This window comes from Papio anubis, unplaced genomic scaffold (genome assembly GCF_008728515.1).
Source record: "Papio anubis isolate 15944 unplaced genomic scaffold, Panubis1.0 scaffold877, whole genome shotgun sequence".
NCBI lineage: Eukaryota > Metazoa > Chordata > Mammalia > Primates > Cercopithecidae > Papio > Papio anubis.
In genome coordinates, this window is record NW_022169005.1 from 10,658 (window position 1) to 28,138 (window position 17,481).

The 17,481-nt window shown below is 47.8% G+C and overlaps 1 protein-coding gene across 1 annotated transcript; it reads right to left on the reverse strand.

Annotated features, from left to right (window-relative positions):
- Positions 1 to 4,334: 4,334 nt before the first annotated feature.
- On the reverse strand, positions 4,335 to 15,419 carry LOC116273559 (eukaryotic translation initiation factor 4H-like; the record flags this gene model as incomplete). The annotated part of the gene is made up of 6 exons (XM_031662702.1): positions 4,335 to 6,299; positions 6,602 to 6,739; positions 11,634 to 11,693; positions 12,042 to 12,138; positions 12,223 to 12,287; positions 15,209 to 15,419. Coding segments are annotated over 6 exons (711 nt in total), but the record flags the coding sequence as incomplete, so codon positions are not given.
- Positions 15,420 to 17,481: the final 2,062 nt, after the last annotated feature.

Genomic DNA, 17,481 nt, shown 5'->3' on the forward strand with positions numbered 1-17,481 from the left:
CACCTCGCCAAGCCTCTGGTGAGCATATTCTTAACTTCAAACAGAGTATCATGCCTTAGAAAGACTTCTACCAATTCCAAGGAATCTAGGTGCAATTTAAAGAATTTCGGGACTACCTGAAATGCTCCTCTGACCTCCCCTGTTCCAATCCTGATTAGAAGGACAAGCTCAGCCATTTACGTCGTCTCCCACAGTGAAGGAAAGAACAGGGTACAGGTTATCTGCAGTGTCCAAACCGAGTACTGAAGAGCCTGCCAGAGTGAAATAATGTGCTTTGGCTTGTATATTTGGTATTTTATGGAGTTACAGTGTGTTTACAGATGGGGAAGAGGTGAGTAGGTTATAATTTTAAGTACATAGTATTCATTATTTGTGTTCTGTCATGACCGAAACATGAAAAGGGAAGATTTTTTTTTTTTTTTTTTTTTTTGAGACGGAGTCTCGCTCTGTCACCCAGGCTGGAGTGCAGTGGCCGGATCTCAGCTCACTGCAAGCTCCGCCTCCCGGGTTTACGCCATTCTCCTGCCTCAGCCTCCCGAGTAGCTGGGACTACAGGCGCCCGCCACCTCGCCCGGCTAAGTTTTTGTATTTTTAGTAGAGACGGGGTTTCACTGTGTTAGCCAGGATGGTCTCGATCTCCTGACCTCGTGATCCGCCCGTCTCGGCCTCCCAAAGTGCTGGGATTACAGGCTTGAGCCACCGCGCCCGGCCGATTTTTTGAGACAGAGTCTTACTGTGTTGCCCAGGCTGGAGTGCAGTGACACAGTTTTGGCTCACTGCAAGCTCTGCCTTCTGGGTTCACGCCATTCTCCTGCCTCAGCCTCCCGAGTAGCTGGGACTACAGGCACCTGCCACCACGCCCGGCTAATTTTTTTGTATTTTTAGTAGAGACGGGGTTTCACCGTGTTAGCCAGGATGGTCTCGATCTCCTGACCTCGTGATCCACTCGCCTCGGCCTCCCAAAGTGCTGGGATTACAGGCATGAGCCACCGTGCCCAGCCAACTTTTTTGAAGACTGTCCAGTGGCCAGGCATGGTGGCTCACGCCTGTAATCCTAGCACTTTTCGAGGCCGAGGCAGGCAGATCACCTGAGGTCAGGAGTTCAAGACCAGCCTGGGCAACATGGTGAAACCCCGCCTCTACTAAAATACAAAAAATGAGCTGGGTGTGGCGTCACGCACCTGTAGTCCCAGCTACTCGGAAGGCTGAGGCAGAATAGCTTGAACCCGGGAGGCGGAAGTTGCAGTGAGCTGAGATTGCATCACTGCACTCCAGCCTGGGTGAGTGACAAGAGTGAGACTGTCCCCCCGCCCTCCTCCAAAAAAAGAAAAAGACCGTCTTGTTCTGTTGCCCAGGCTGGAGTGCAATGGCACGATCTTGGCTCACTGCAACCTCTGCCTCCTGGGTTCACGCGATTCTCCTGCCTCAGCCTCCCCAGTAGCTGCGACTACAGATGTGCGCCATCACACCAGGTTAATTTTTGTATTATTAGTAGAGACAGGGTTTCACCATATTGGCCAGGATGGTCTTGATCTTCTGACCTCATGATTGGCCCACCTCGGCCTCCCAAAGTGTTGGGATTACAGGTGTGAGCCACCGCGCCCAGCCCAGGAAAACTCAAGACTGGAAGCGTTTGAGTCCTTCAACCTCACAAATGAGAAAATGACTTAAAACATCTCAACATTGGCCTGGCGTGGTAGCTCATGCCTGTAATCCTAGCACTTTGGGAGGCCAAGGTAGGAAGATCGCTTGAGCTTAGGAGTTTGAGACCAGTCTGGGCAACATGGTGAAACCTCCACAAAAATTGAAATAGGCCAGGTATGGTGGCTCACGCCTGTAATCCCAGCACTTTGGGAGGCTGAGGCAGGTGGATCACCTGAGGTCAGGAATTTGAGACCAGCCTGGCCAACATGCTGAAACCCCATCTCTACTAAAAACATAAAAATTAGCTGGGCGTGGTGGCATGCGCCTGTAGTCCCCACTACTAGGGAGGCTGAGGTGGGAGGATCACTTGAACCCAAGAGGTGGAGGTTGCAGTGAGCTGAGATCACACCACTGCACTCCAGCCTGGGTGGCAGAGCATGACTCTGTCTCAAAGAAAAATAAATACAAAATAAAATAACATCTTAAAACATCCAGATGTGGCCAGGGTCCGACTTGAGAGAAGCCCAGTGAGCCTGGCCCCAGGAACCTGCTCCCTGGGCAGTCTTCCTTCAGGTTTTAGGACGTTTCACCACCCTACAAGCGAGGTCAACCCATGTTCTAGGTTAATCAGCTCTTCTTGTTCTAGACTTAATCTCCGTTAAGTAATGTCCTTCACTGAGAAAACCAGGCTATTCCCTAGAGATCACCAACTGAAAATAGATGTCAGGGCCAGGCATGGTGGCTTGCGCTTGTAATACTAGCATTTTGGGAGACTGAGGTGAGTGCATCACTTAAGGTTAGGACTTTGAGAACAGCCTGGTCAACACAGTGAAACCCCATCTCTACTATACAAAAATTAGCTGGGCATGGTGGTGGGTGCCTATAGTCCCTGACACTTGGGAGGCTGAGACAGGAGGATCACTTGAACCCGTCCGTGAGGCAGAGGCTGCAGTGAGCCGAGGTCGCGCCACTGCACTCCAGCTTGGATGACAGAGAGACTCTGTCTCAAAAAAAATTAAAAGTGAGGCCGGGCGCGGTGGCTCAAGCCTGTAATCCCAGCACTTTGGGAGGCCGAGATGGGCGGATCACGAGGTCAGGAGATCGAGACCATCCTGGCTAACCCGGTGAAACCCCGTCTCTACTAAGAAATACAAAAAATAGCCGGGCGAGGTGGCAGCGCCTGTAGTCCCAGCTACTCGGGAGGCTGAGGCCGGAGAATGGCGTGAACCCGGGAGGCGGAGCTTGCAGTGAGCTGAGATCCGGCCACTGCACTCCAGCCTGGGCGGCAGAGCGAGACTCCGTCTCAAAAAAAAAAAAAAAAAAATTAAAAGTGGATGCCAGATAACAATCCTGCCACCCTGCTCAAGTGCACACCTCCCACTCTGGCGCCTGCTAAGACATCCACGAAGAGGCAAGACATCATGAATCACGATAGGAGACCCAGACTTCTTTCTTGCGCCAGCAGTGGTGGTTCACACCTGTAATCCCAGCACTTTGGGAGGCCATGGCAGGAGGCGGCTTAGGCCAATAGTTCAAGACCCCCCTCCATCTCTACAAAGAACTGAAAAAAATTGGTGCAGCTGCCAGGCGCAGTGGCTCATGCCCATAATCCCAGCACTTTGGGAGGCCAAGATGGGCGGATCACAAGGTCAGGAGATTGAGACTATCCTGGCTAACATGGTGAAACCCTGTCTCTACTAGTAAATACAAAAAAATAGCCAGGTGTGGTGGTGGGTGCCTGTAGTCCCAGCTACTTGGGAGGCTGAGGCAGGAGAATGGCGTGAACCAGGGAGGCGGAGCTTGCAGTGAGCTGAGATCACACCACTGTACTCCAACCTGGGCGACAGAGCAAGAATCCACCTCAAAAAAAAAAAAAAAAAATTAAATTGGTGGGGTATTAGTACCAGCTACTCAGGAGGCTGGGGAGGTTGAGGCTGCAGTGAGCTATGACTGTGCCACTGCACTCCTGTCTGGGTGACAGAGGGAGACCCTGTCTCTGAAATACCGGTCCTCTCTACCACCTACTCTTGGGTAGGAAGCAGTTGAGGCAGGAGAGTTACTCTAGGCCTCCACCTGAACAGCACCTGCCCACCTTACTAAAATTGAGTCATGGTCCAGGGCCCTCCATTACTGGACAATGCTCCTACCTCAAGGTAGGCGAGGTCTGCCTTGGCCAGGCCCTTCCCAAGCCAGCCAGGGCTTTGCCAAACATGCACTCACGCCCCGCACCTTGCCCACTCAGCTCTTGTCTACTAAGTCAATTTTAACACTACCCAACGGCAAAAGTACAGGAGCACCTCCCCAGAATCAGGATCTGCTTGTCAGGAAGCAGCAGCCCTCCTAGCCATGAGGGGCACCTAACATCTCGTTTACAAGTAGTTGTTAAAAGAAAGCCACATGTTGTGTAAATGCTTGATTTCTTCCATCTTGGGAAAAAAAAATGATGCTCCTTTACCTAACCAATAACAGCCAGACTTTCAAGGTTTCTGCCTGGTTGGAAAAAGGACATTTTTAGCAAGTGAGGGGAAAAAGCTGGCATCCTATTTCTAATCATCACCAGCTTTTAAAATAACTTCACTCATCCCAGAATTAAAATTACAGTAGACTCTTCCATTTCAGTGGGGCTTCCCAAATTTAAAATTGTTACATTCCATGAGCAGCTAAAAAGAACTCAAAAATAAAGGCAAGCATTAAATATTACGTAAGGTTTTCTTTTATTTAAAAGATCATTCACAAAATACCATATCCATAGATTTACTTTCTGTCATATAGCTGAATGTGTTAAGTGTTTGGAATTCCACTCTTACATTTAAAAGTCAACTGGATTGCCCAGAGGTTTAGATGCATTTGTTTTGTTCTTTATCTTATCCACACTGAAGATGTAAGTAGGTCATCTGAAAGCATCGGGGTTGATTGCAACCACATAATGCATGTCTTTCTGAAGTTGAGTATTGGTGTTACACAAATGGTTCTTATCTTGGAAGCAGAGAAGCTGACAGGTGGAAGGAAGGAGAGAGTGAGTTCTGTGGATTGCTGAGGCCTTTTAACAAAGACACAGTAGGAAAAGCCAAGGGTGACAGCTGGTGACCAACTACTAAGCACACTCCTCTGGGCGCCCCAGGCCACCCTGGCCCGGCCATCACCTGGCGAGGGCCTCTTTCCCAGGCTCCTGCTGCCCGCCGCCCCCAAACTGCTCCCCATAGGACAGACTGGGACTTGGGTACTGAAGGATTTTTCATCTGTTCACACACAGACGTTCAAGCTCAAAAGACTAACCCCTAGCACTCCCAGGTAAGTGCTGAACTCTGCACAAGGGAACAATCCAGTGAGTCCCCAAGATGTGGCCACAGACCTAGACAGCTGCAGTCCTCTATGGCTATCAGAAGGTTCCTGACAGCTCTGCATAGTACAATTTAATTTAATCAAAGGAAATGAGTAAAGTGCCAGATTCTAGACCCATTTTGGCTCTGAACTGAAGGGGAGGTGGGAAGCACAGTATCTCATTATGTTGCCTATACTAGGAACAGATCAACACAAACACACAGGCAACAGGGATGGGGGGAAACGCCGCGTCAGCGCTGCAGTCAGCCCAGCGCAGCGCCAGCACCACCCCCTCCACCCCCAAAGCGCCTTGGCCCAGCAGAAAAGAACCCAGCTGGCCGTTTGCTGCACCCTGCCAGAGAGGGGAGCCTTGACCGCGCCCGGTGAAAGGAGTGAACTAGCTGGACCACCGCCTCGAAAGAGCAGTAACAAACACGTGTGAATGCATGCAAGCATTCACTGTATCTTCTCCGTGGACTCCATACCGCTCTTCTATGGCCCCCACTTTCAGTCTGTTTCTCGTGTGAGCCTATCTGCTTGGACAGTTCACTGGGGAGGGGGCCATGGAGCCAGGACTCCCTCCAAATAGGAATGGAAAGGACCTTGCAGATACTTTTATCCTAGTTGTGAAAACAAGGTGCCTCCGATTCTCTTTATCCATCACAGCCAGATACCAACAAGGTCCCTGCCGTTCCCTGTCAGTGACTCTGGTTTTTGTTGGAAGCCCCAGCAATACAGAACTCAACATGCAGGTGAGAAGAGAAGCACTGAGGAAATGAAAGGAAACGCCTGGAGTTGGGCCACTGTCTAAAGTAAAACGAGAAAGCAAAGGAGAAAAATGACGCAGCACCGCAGCCCAAACGCCCCCCGCTGACGGCGGCCACCTCCGCTCCTCCAAGGAACCCCATGTGCTGCTGGGAAAACAAGGAGCAGGAGGAAAAGGACAGAAGGAAAATGGGGAAGCAGCGGAAGAAAGAAAAAAACGCACAAACAGGCACTAGATAGATACAGCAAAGCCCAGAATGTACTAAAAACCACTTGTTAACAGCTGACATGCACTCACAAGCTGTGTTTCCGCTGTGAGGAGGCCAATGGCAGGTGCGGGAGTGGCGGCTGCAGGACGGCTGCCCGGGGACTCACCAGGCTGTGGTCCTGCTCTAACCGCCCACGCCCCATTCCCTCCCAGCCGCAGGCTCATTCTTGCTCCTTTTGAACGACTTCCTCTCTAGGTCTGGCACCCCCGAAGATAGCAGAGTTGGGATTGGCTACTTGATTGAGGGGAGTCGCGACTGTTCGAGGTTTAAGCTGGAGTCGTGGTCTCTGTGCTCTTTCCTCTGGAGGAGAAAAAGCAGAGTTCGTCAGAGTGTGGATCCCATTCCACATCCAGCAAAACGATCACGCTGATGTTGCTGTCAGCAACCCAGCCCACTTTCTAAAATTCACCTGGCCTGCTACCCCATCAGCAGACGCTCTAATGACCAAAGTGAACTTGCTATTCTAGAGAACGCGGGGATCTATTATGCCGACAACTCTGTGAACGTGGAGTGTGTGCCACAGGAATGCCAAGTCCCCATGGGGTGTGAACCTGATGATCCCATCAGGACAAGATGCCCTCCCCTGACACACGAGCCCGTACCTTCTGTGGGTTCTCTGAAATCCATGTTGGATCCGCGGAGGGGAGGGCCATCTCTGAAGCGGCTGCCCATGGGGGGGCCTGTTCGCCGGTCACCTGGGCGACTACCTCCCCTGCCCCCTAAGAAGTCATCCCTGAAGCCTGAGGAAGAAACAGGACATTGAAATACTTTTCAAACTATCGTCTCCAAGCTGCTTATAGAATAACGTTCTGGGAATTGTTTGAGTTTAATTTTAAATTCTTTAGTTTGTCCAGTATCTGAAGTATCTCCAAAATAAAGTGTGTTAAAAATGGGTCCAAATGCCAATGTGGAGTACTGGCAGTGCTAACAGACTTCCCAAAGCAAAAGGAATCAAGATCTTAGGAGAGCAAACAAATGAGCTGTTTACATGCTCAGCCTGCAGGAAAACTAGAAAAATATTAATACCACGAAACTGTATTTTAATATGGCTTAAAGCAAAACAAGAAAGCCTCAAAGCAGGTTGAATCCTATTTTCTAATATAAATCCATACAGTTATTTTATAAGATAAACCTGAAATTTAGAAGTATTTACAACTTAGAACACAAAAATCACAAGAAAAAGCTATATGAAGACAAAATAAAAATACAAAGTCCCCATTTTCCTGTTTTGGCTGCATTTCAGGTGTGGGCCATTCTACAAGCAAAGCACCCGTGTGGTAAACAAAGCAGTTATCCCCAAAATTGGCCATGTCCTACAGAGGGGCATGAGCAGAGAACACAGGGCCTCACCCCCACCAGCGCCTCCTCGGGGGCAAAGCGTTCTTTCCCCATTCATTTGTGTGCCTGCTAAGTGGACTCCTGGCAGAAGTAAACTGCATCTCATTTAGAAATGCTGGAATTCTCACTGGTGTGTAGGAGCAAAGAGTATTTTCTCAATGGTCTTAAGGGGCCTTCAGGCTTGTACTTAAGTGAAATCTAAACTTTTAACTGTATAACTACTGAGGTTAAAATTTAGTAAAAAGAGGCCGGGCGCGGTGGCTCATGCCTGTAATCCCAGCACTTTGGGAGGCCAAGGCGGGCGGATCACGAGGTCAGGAGATCGAGACCATCCTGGCGAACATGGTGAAACCCCGTCTCTACTAAAAATACAAAAAAAATTAGCCGGGCGTGGTGGCGGGCGCCTGTAGTCCCAGCTACTTGGGAGGCTGAGGCAGGAGAATGGCGTGAACCCAGGAGGCGGAGCTTGCAGTGAGCTGAGATCCGGCCCCTGCACTCCAGCCTGGGCCACAGAGCTAGACTCCATCTCAAAAAAAAAAAAAAAAAAAAAAAATTTAGTAAAAAGAGCGGTTCACGACTGTAATCTCAGCACTGTGGGAGGCCGAGTGGGAGGATCACTTGAGTACAGGAGTTCAGGACTAGACTCAGCAACACAGGGAGACTCAGTCCTTACAAAAACACAAAAATTAGCTAGACATGGTGGTGCATGCCTGGGGTTCCAGCTACTCAGGAGGCTGAGGCAGGAGAATCACTCGAACCCAGAAAGTGGAGGGCGCAGTGAGTCGAGATCGCGCCATTACACTCCAGCCTGGGTGATGAAGTAAGTCTCTGTTTCAACGGGAAAAAAAAAAAAAAAAACTGGCAAAAAGAAGTTAAACCGTAATTAAACAAATGAGCTTGCTGCTGTTGGTTGCACACTCAGGGGTGGCCACTGCTACTCTGCAAGCGTGGTGCCAAGGCTCCAAGCTTTCAGGGAGCTCCTCTTTGAGAAGAACGCTCAGAGCCCACGGTATGCACTATACAGTCATCCTCATTATCCACAGATTCCATATTTGCAAACCCACCCAGTTGCTAAAATTCATGTTTAATCTCAAGCTGGATACCAGCGGCATTTCTGCAATCAGTCCTGGACCTGCACAGATGCGACGATCCCAGCTGAGGCAGAAAAAGACAACGCTCTGCTTGTTTCAGTTCTTAACCGTCAAGTCTTTTCATGATGAGTGTTGGGTTTTTTCCGGTGACATCGCTGTCTAAAGTGGCCCCAGGTGCAGTGTGAAGTGCCGTCTGCTGTTCCTAAGTGCAGGCTGGCTGTGAGGTGCCTTACAGACAAAACCGGCATGGGACAAGCTTTCTAACAGGCTGAAATGATGGCATCACAGACTATTTACTATAGCTGGCCCTGAGTTCAATGTTAACACTACTAAATAAATCAACACTAACATTAAATGAGGCGTCTTTAAAATGAAGGTCACATAGGCCGGGCGCGGTGGCTCATGTCTGTAATCCCAGCACTTTGGGAGGCCAAGGTGGGCAGATCACCTGAGGTCGGGAGTTTGAGACCAGCCTGACCAACGTGGAGAGACCCCGTTTCTATTTAAAATATAAAAATTAGCTGGGCTTGGTGGTGGGTGCCTGTAGTCCCAACTACTTGGGGGGCTGAGGCAGGAGAATTGCTTGAACCCGGGAGGCGGAGCTTGCAATGAACCGAAATCACGCCACTGCACTCCAGCCTGGGCAACAATGAGCCTCGGTCTCAAAAAAAAAAAAAAAGTCATATAAAGCAATGTTAGGTATGATCAGCTGACGAAAATGTGATCCGAGGCGCACAGGAGCAGTGCCACAGTGCCTCATTCAGTGTTCTAGCAACTCCACAGAACCACCTCCGAGGACGAGCGCCGACTGCATCACACCCCCGGTGGGGCTGATTTCTATTCTTTAAAGGTGGCAAGGGTTTTGGGAACCAATCGGGGATCTCACACCCAGTTCAGAGACTGAGTTAAATAACATCAATTTTGACAAACCAAGTAATGAAAACAAGTCTAAACAGATGTGGACCAATAGGTGCACTGCTTTAGGGGAAATACACTGGGAGGCATACAGTCGAGTATAAGGTCCTTTACAGTCTTTTACCCACCACATGACACAGGTCAGTGAACAAGCCTAGTCAGTATTCCAACATTTAACTTCATGCTTCCCCCAAACTAAACTGTGAAGTGTACCCTTCCACGTGAGTACAAAGTTTACACCCTTTACTATGAGATTAAATGATTTCCACCATCAATGTCCAGCATGAAACAAATCAGCTCACACCATGCTGGTGAAGCAGATGAACACAACTGCTACTTGTGTGTCCAGGTGCGTGATGGTGCACAAGAGCCCAGCAGACACAAATATCGGTGTGCATTAACACCAAGTGAAAGTCTCATTTCAAAATCGCCTAGGAACTAAGCAGTGGGAAATTAAGCAGGAAAGCAGAGGTCTGCCATGAACAAGGATCTCTCATCACATCTGTTGGTGGGTTTCTAGGAAGCAAAATATTCCTGAGAATCTTCGGAGTTTTCTTTACAAAGCTTAGTTTAGCCGGGCGCGGTGGCTCACGCCTGTAATCCCTGCACTTTGGGAGGCCGAGGTGGGCGGATCACGAGGTCAGGAGATCGAGACCATCCTGGCTAACACGGTGAAACCCCGTCTCTACTAAAATACAAAAAATTAGCCGGGCGCGGTGGCGGGCGTCTGTAGTCCCAGCTACTCGGGAGGCTGAGGCAGGAGAATGGCGCGAACCCGGGAGGCGGAGCTTGCAGTGAGCTGAGATGGTGCCACTGCACTCCAGCCTGGGCGACAGAGTGAAGACTCCGCCTCGAAAAAAAAAAAAAAAAAAAAAAAAAGCTTAGTTTAACACTGGCTATTTCTGATGGTGAAATGTTTTTGCTTTCTTTGTACTTTTCTGTTGCTCTATTTTGTTTTTCACAATGAGCACGTTTCACTAAAAAAAACAGCACCATCCTATTAAAAAGTAAAAAATATCTACTCTGACAAATAACGTATAATGTATCAAATCAGCCATTACTCCATCGAGTGAGCCCACATCAGGTTTGAGATGTCACCAAAACACTGCAGTTCCCACTGAACTGGTGGCAGCAAGGCCATGGCCGTGTTCGCTGTGTCTCTGCTTGAGCGCCAGTGGCCAGGCTGAGCCAAGGGTAGAAAGACGTTAGTATGTGGGCAACGTCTATAGTACCTGGAATACCAAACTGGCAGGGAAAGGCCGTGCCCGGAGCTGCTGGTTGGCTCTGAGAAGACAGCTGCTGCACGTTTCAGTCAGAGACCAGCTTATACATAAAATTACAGACTGACTCCACCATACTGCACTTTTATGAATAAGCTCATTTCTGACTGGCTACAGACTTTTAAGAACTATATTATTCAACAGATAGTCACCTGTTTAGCCAAAGCTGAGTTTTTAAAAATCTCAGACTCACAAGACAGCGTGCACCAGTCCCTCCCATACTTACCCATTACTTTACACCAGTTTTGTTTTGATTGGGGGACGGTGCTGACATTCTATACAGCACAGTATGAGAGCACATCCCAAGTTTGTGGTAAAGAAAACAAATTTATTTCTCTTTTCCTACCTTTCTGTGTTATGACTGAAGTTTTTATCACATATATATATATTTTAAAAATTTATCCTTTTGTAATTAAAAAACAGAAAGTAGAGATGAAAAAAATGCTGAAAACCACCCTGCAGAGCAGACGCCTGGCGCGCGGACTGACGTTTTATGCTACGACACCAGCTGGTCTGCCCGGGTTGCCTGAGAGAGAGAACGGCGACATCGATCATGTCCACCATGAAGGGACTGGACCTCCCCACAATCCTCCAAGAAAAAAATAGGCCATCAGGACGACCTTTTACCATGTAAGAGCCCAAACCTCTATCCTATGTTTTCTAGAAGGAACAGTACTTCTCTTGGTGCCATACACAAAACCACAGAGGAGTTTCCCTAGGCTAGAGTCTGAGAAAGACTGCTGAGTGAGATCGAGGACCCAGGAGCTGCAGGCTAACAAAGGTGACCACACAACGTGCATGGGGCTCACCTGCCCACAGTGTGGAGCCTTCAAGTCCTGCCCCCACAGGCTCTCACAGAGGCTTACTTGCATGCCTGGGCACCTTGCAGGAAAGTTGTTTGTTAAAGCAACTAAATAAGTAGTCCGGCCAGGCGAACTACTCACAAGAAACAGAGAGCAGCAGCAAGGCCCCTAGGAAAAATTAGGTGGTGATGCTTTAAATACTGATACCAGAATTGAAGTCATCCCGGGAATCCCATCCACCTCTAGATTCTCGAGAGCTACCCATTCCTGAGGATACACAAAAAAGATAAAGTTGAGGTCGTGTCATTACCTTGCTGCGCAAACATGGAAAAATTCATTTGGAAGACATACAACTCATGTGGTGGAAGGTTCAGTGAAATCATTTTAAGAGTTTTTGCTTCCAACAGAAAAAAACCAAACCAAAACAAAACAAAAACCAGGCTTGCAGAAGCATCAGCCGTTCTTTCTAGGATTTTACGCAAACTTTTAAAAGCTCACAAGAACCTATCATATCGATTATATGATTATAATGAGATAATCGAGTTCTACTAGGAACGAGTTGGAACTGGTAGGCATACTGTAAGTCTTTATGTTCAGCTTAGAAGAACCAATCACCTCTGTCATCTGGTCCTCCTTTTCTGAATCCAAAGCCACCTTTGTCTTGTTTTCTGCCTTCTGCAATGTCCACACGAAGTGACCGATCGCCCAACAGCTAATGATAAGGGGAAAATAGTGTAAGTATTGGTAAAGAAGAGAATCTCAACTGTTCTGACAGAGAAAACCTGAGGATACTTACTGCACCATCGTATGTCAAGGCTTCCTTAAGGGAATCCACTTCATCGAATTCTACATAGCAGAATCCTGGAAAAGAAAAAACCCCGATTTCCTCAAGTAATTCTGGGTTATAGATGTGGGAAGATCTATTCATACTATTTCTCCACATCACAACTACCAATCTGTTGTCTAGATGCTGGCAGACTAGGAGAGCCTGAAGAAGCACACTTTACTATCAGCAGATAGAACCTGACTGGCATTCCTCCCTCTCAATTCTATTCTATCAGTCAGAAAGTGCTAACTGAACATGCACTGAAATAGCAGCTGCATTTCTAGAAAGCTTTCTTCTTGAATATTTTAACCATAATATTCAAACCTTTCTCAGGCCATCTGCAGAGCTCTTCTGACCCCTGAATGACTATTTAATCTAAGTGAGGATGAGGTTTCATAGATTTCAAATTTGGTACCCAAAATGCTTTGAAGAAAGAGGCTTAAAGTGCCGATTTAACTTACTACTCAGGTAGTTGGTATCAAATTTGCTTCACAAGGCTGAAAACACATCCTTGGTAACCAGGGCATTCTTCTCTGAATGTTAATTAAAAGACAGATGGCCTAGGTCCAAGTACATGTTACTGACAACCTGCGTCCCTGATGCCAGGGGTCTGACATTGCCCCTTCCTTGCTGTCTGCAGTGTCAATCCAGTTCATTACTCCCCAGATGCTGGCACTGCACGCTGCATGCCCTCTCCCCCAGCATCCTTGCCCTGTATAATAACTTATTAATCACACTTCCCTTTTTTTTTTTTTTTTTTTTACGTAAGAAAGTGGCAGTCTTTTTATTGCAAATATGCACACTCTCTCGGGCGAGGTTCTCTGGTCCTCAGGTGTGGGGGGCCAGGGAAGTCGCGCCACCGCTCTCGGGTGATGTTCTCTGGTCCACGAATGCGGGGGCCGAAGAAGTCACGCTGCCGCCAGCTGGCTTTTATGCCTGGGAGCTGGAGGGGGAGGAGTTTGGGGCGTGTGTGTAGGAGTGGCTTCTTGAATTTCGGTGTCCCTGGCTTGACGGCACTCTGCGCATGCTCAGTTGATTTGGTTGTTTCCCGGGCGCGGGAAAATCTGTGATGAAGAACCCGGAAACAACAGGGACTGCTCCATCTTGTTCACCTTCCTCCATCTTGTCCCTTCCCCCTCACCCAAACAGTTCAACCTCTTATTGATTATAAGAATTTAGGGTGCCGTGGTCTGTCTGGCTGCTTCCTGCTGTTAGGGGGCGTAGTCAGGGTCTGAGGTTGGCAGTTGGGTGTAGGGATGCAGGAGCATTTGGTTGAAGGTGACTCGGGTGATCTCTTGGACCCTACGATTGATGTGCCTCTATGGAGAGTTTGGTTAGTTGTTGCTTGATGAGTCCAGGTAACGTTGAGAGAATCTGCAACCGCTACCTGTAGAGTTACCCTAGGCTCAGCGAGGGTGACAGGGGTCTCGGAGTGTGGGCACCGTCAGTCGTCGTCCAGGTCACACTTCACCTTTGAAGCCCACTAGACTGCAAGTGCTTTGAAGGCCTGAGTCCAAACTTTCCCTGTTTACCAACTGTGTGTGAACCACATACTGACTTGGAGGCCAGGCACAGTGGCTCATGCCTGTAATTCCAGCACTTTGGGAGGCCGAGGCGGGCAGATCACCTGAGGTCAGGAGTTTGAGACCCGCCTGACGAACATGGAGAAACCCCGTCTGTATTAAAAATAAAAAATTAGCCGGGCGTGGTGGCACATGCCTATAATCCCAGCTACTAGGGAGGTGGAGGCAGGAGAATCTCTTGAACCTGGGAGGCGGAGGTTGCGGTGAGCCGAGATTGCGCCATTGCACTCCAGCCTGGGCAACAACAGCGAAACTCCGTCTCAAAAAAAAAAATACTGCCTTGGCTGGAGGGATGTCCCCCAGCTTTCCTCCCTAAGTGGATTCAGTATTGAGAATAATGGAGAAAACTATCCCCAACTTCACAGAGGCAACAGACGCCCTATCATGGACCTCATCTTCTAGAGCTGCTCAAGTGAAGATGGTCCTCTATGAGCCAAACTCCAAAGACTGCAGTGACTGAACCAGCCCAAAGGCTAGGCTCACCCACACACTCCTACCCAAAGTTTAATTCCTAATGCTTGCTAGCAAGCAAACTGGTGGAGCTTACTTTCACAAATGTAACTAACATGTTTGCTTTCACTGTTTGATTACACACTATATGTGGCTTCAGATTCTCAAGTCAAAAAGATTAAGAATGCCACCGACACACAAAACCACCCAGGTCAGCAAGGCCTTCTCGACTGCTGGCACAGCTCCCGGCCATAAGTTACCTCATACTTGTCACAGATGTGCTTTTGGGTGGATTATGCGGGCCAAACATCCTGGGATCTAGCATTGTGCACTTACAAAGCAGGCACACTTCCTTCAGGAAGCCCTGCAGGCAGGAGACTGCTGCTCAGATCCCTTCTTCCTGCTCTTTGCTCCCACACCCTACAGACACACAACCTATAGACACCACATCTGAAATCTCAGCCAGTCCTCCCAAGCACACTCTCCAAATTTACAAATGCACACTGACAGCACTGGCTCCTTTTCTTCTGGGTTTTATGACAACTGGATGACAGGATAACTACCAAGAAAAATCTACGAGTCATTCCAGGAGAAATGTGCCTAAGAGTCCTCAGTGCTATTCCTCTCTCTCCTGGGGAACTCCTTTACTGGCAGACAGGACTGCTGTAGAGGTCAGGCTCACAAACCTGGGCATACGCCATGTATTTCTACGAACTACACTGTGTACAAAACATTTTCCCCTAAGTGAACTGAAGAGCTATGAGTTGAAGAGTTATGTTTCTTTCAACTACGTAGACCAGGCAAATGCTTAAAATACTTTCCTGATTGGAGACTCTGGCTCACAAATCTATTTTTATTTAGAACCCCTTCCCATCCTCCCCTACCCCTTACAGTAATATGCAATAAGAACCCTCCAAACTCACCTTTAAATTTATCTGTGTCTTTGTCTCTGACTAGCCGTATACTCCTTATGCTGAGATCCTTAAAGATAGCATCTATGTCGCCCTGAACCGTATTAAAAGGTAGATTTCCTACGTAGGCTGTGTAGGGGGGCTCTGTGGGCAACTCCTTCTGGCTACGGGAACCATGGCCACCAGCACTGCCGCGGGACCTATGAGGGGAGACAAACAGGATTCAAGTGTGCCCAGAGTGGAACAAGCAACACAAGTAAAGTGGTCTTCTGCTGAGCTACGCCATCAATGCAACACCCCAAGTGAGGCACTCTGCTCGAATGCACCTTAAGACTGTTATAGCCGGGTGTGAGGGCTACGCCTGTAATCCCAGCAGTTTGGGAGGCTGAGGCAGGCAGATCCCAAGGTCAGGAGATCGAGACCATCCTAGCTAACATGGTGAAACCCCATCTCTACTAAAATATAAAAATTAGCTGGGCATGGTGGCGCACGCCTGTAGTCCCAGCTACTTGGGAGGTGGAAGCAAGAGAATCGCTTGAACCTGGGGTATAGCAGTTGCAGTGAGCTGAGATCATGCCACTGCACTCCAGCCTGGCAACACAGTGAGACTCCGCCTCAAATAAAAAAAAAAAAAAGAAAAAAGACTATGTTATAGAGAATGGCCAGAGAAAGAAAAAAAAAGGAAAAGAAAATTTTTTTGAGATAGACAGTCACTCTGTTGCCCAGGCTGCAGTTATCTCGGCTCACTGCAACCTCTGCTCCCCGGGTTCAAGAGATTCTCCTGTCTCAGCCTCCTGAATAGCTGAGATTACAGGCATGCGCCACCACACCTGGCTAATTTGTGTATTTTTAGTAGAGACGGGGTTTCACCATGTTGGCTAGGCTGGTCTCAAACTCCTGACCTCAGGTGATCTGCCTGCCTCAGCCTCCCAAAGTGCTGGGATTACAGGCGTGAGCCACCATGCCCTACCCAAACATAACATACCTTCCTAAGACAACTGCTTCTCTCCTAGTCACTCAGAATCTGTATCTGCAGTATTTATGTCCTAAAACCTAAGCAAATACCCTCCTTCACACACCGTGGTGCTAAGAAATACAAAAATGGACAGTCTAGAAGTAACGCTGTACTGAGATGAAGGATTACTGAAGTTGCTTAAGTTTAACACATTCACACATAATAGAATTATTTCTCCTATAGCTTGAACCTGGGACGCGGGGCTTGCAGTGAGCCAAGATCATGTCACTGCACTTCAGCTCGGGCGACAGAGTGAGACTCCGTCTCAAATAAATAAATAAATAATTTATTTATTTCTCCTTATTGCCTGATTATGGGCTTAAGAATGTCCTAATAAAAATTTTAGATGTTACACAGCAAGTACTCACGTACATAACACTCTCATGCAATACTTCACAGGGTTCTCAAATACATGGCGTGCATTACCAATCCATTTCAACCTCAATGTCGTCTCCTCAGCTGTATCAAGCGTTGTTTACTCTGCATAGGTATTGGTTTAAATCCAGCCTCTGTCACGTACTAGCATATGACCCTGAGAAGTTATTCAACTTCTCTAAGCTTTATTTTATTTGTAAAATTGAGTTAATCCTAATACAGCACTTTGGGAGGCTGAGGTGGATCACTTGAGGTCAGGAGTTCAAGATCAGCCTAACATGGTAAAACCCTGACTCTACTGAAAATACAAAATTAGCTGCGTGTGGTGGCGCATGCCTGTAATCCCAGTTACTTGGGAGACTGAGGCAGGAGAATCGCTTGAACCTGAGAGGCGGAGGTTGCAGTGAGCCAAAATTGTGCCATTGCACTCCAGCCTGGGCAACAACAGCGAAACTCCATCTCAAAAAGAAGGAAAGAAAAGAAAAAAAGAAAAGAAAGAAAAGCAAAGGAAAGGAAGGAAAGAAAAGAAAGAAGGAAAGAAAGGAAAGAAAGGAAAGAAAGGAAGAAAGGAAGAAAGGAAGAAAGAAAGAAAGAAAGAAATCAGAATATAGTATAACTACATGATTGTATCAAAATGATATTGCCATGGGAATGCCCTAGGAGAGACTTAAAGTCGTTAGGAGTGAAAAGCCAAGACAGCCAATATTTGTTTTCAAGCAGGTCAGCATAAAGGGCATGTGTGCAGGTATACAGCAAGGATTTCGCAAACAGGGCAGAATAGTCACTTCTGCATTCGCCAGCATCATCTAATTGTACCATTATTTCAACCTTACTGTAGACTTGAAAATTTTCAAAATAAAACGTTTGGAAAACTCAGGAGGAAAAAAAAAATTAA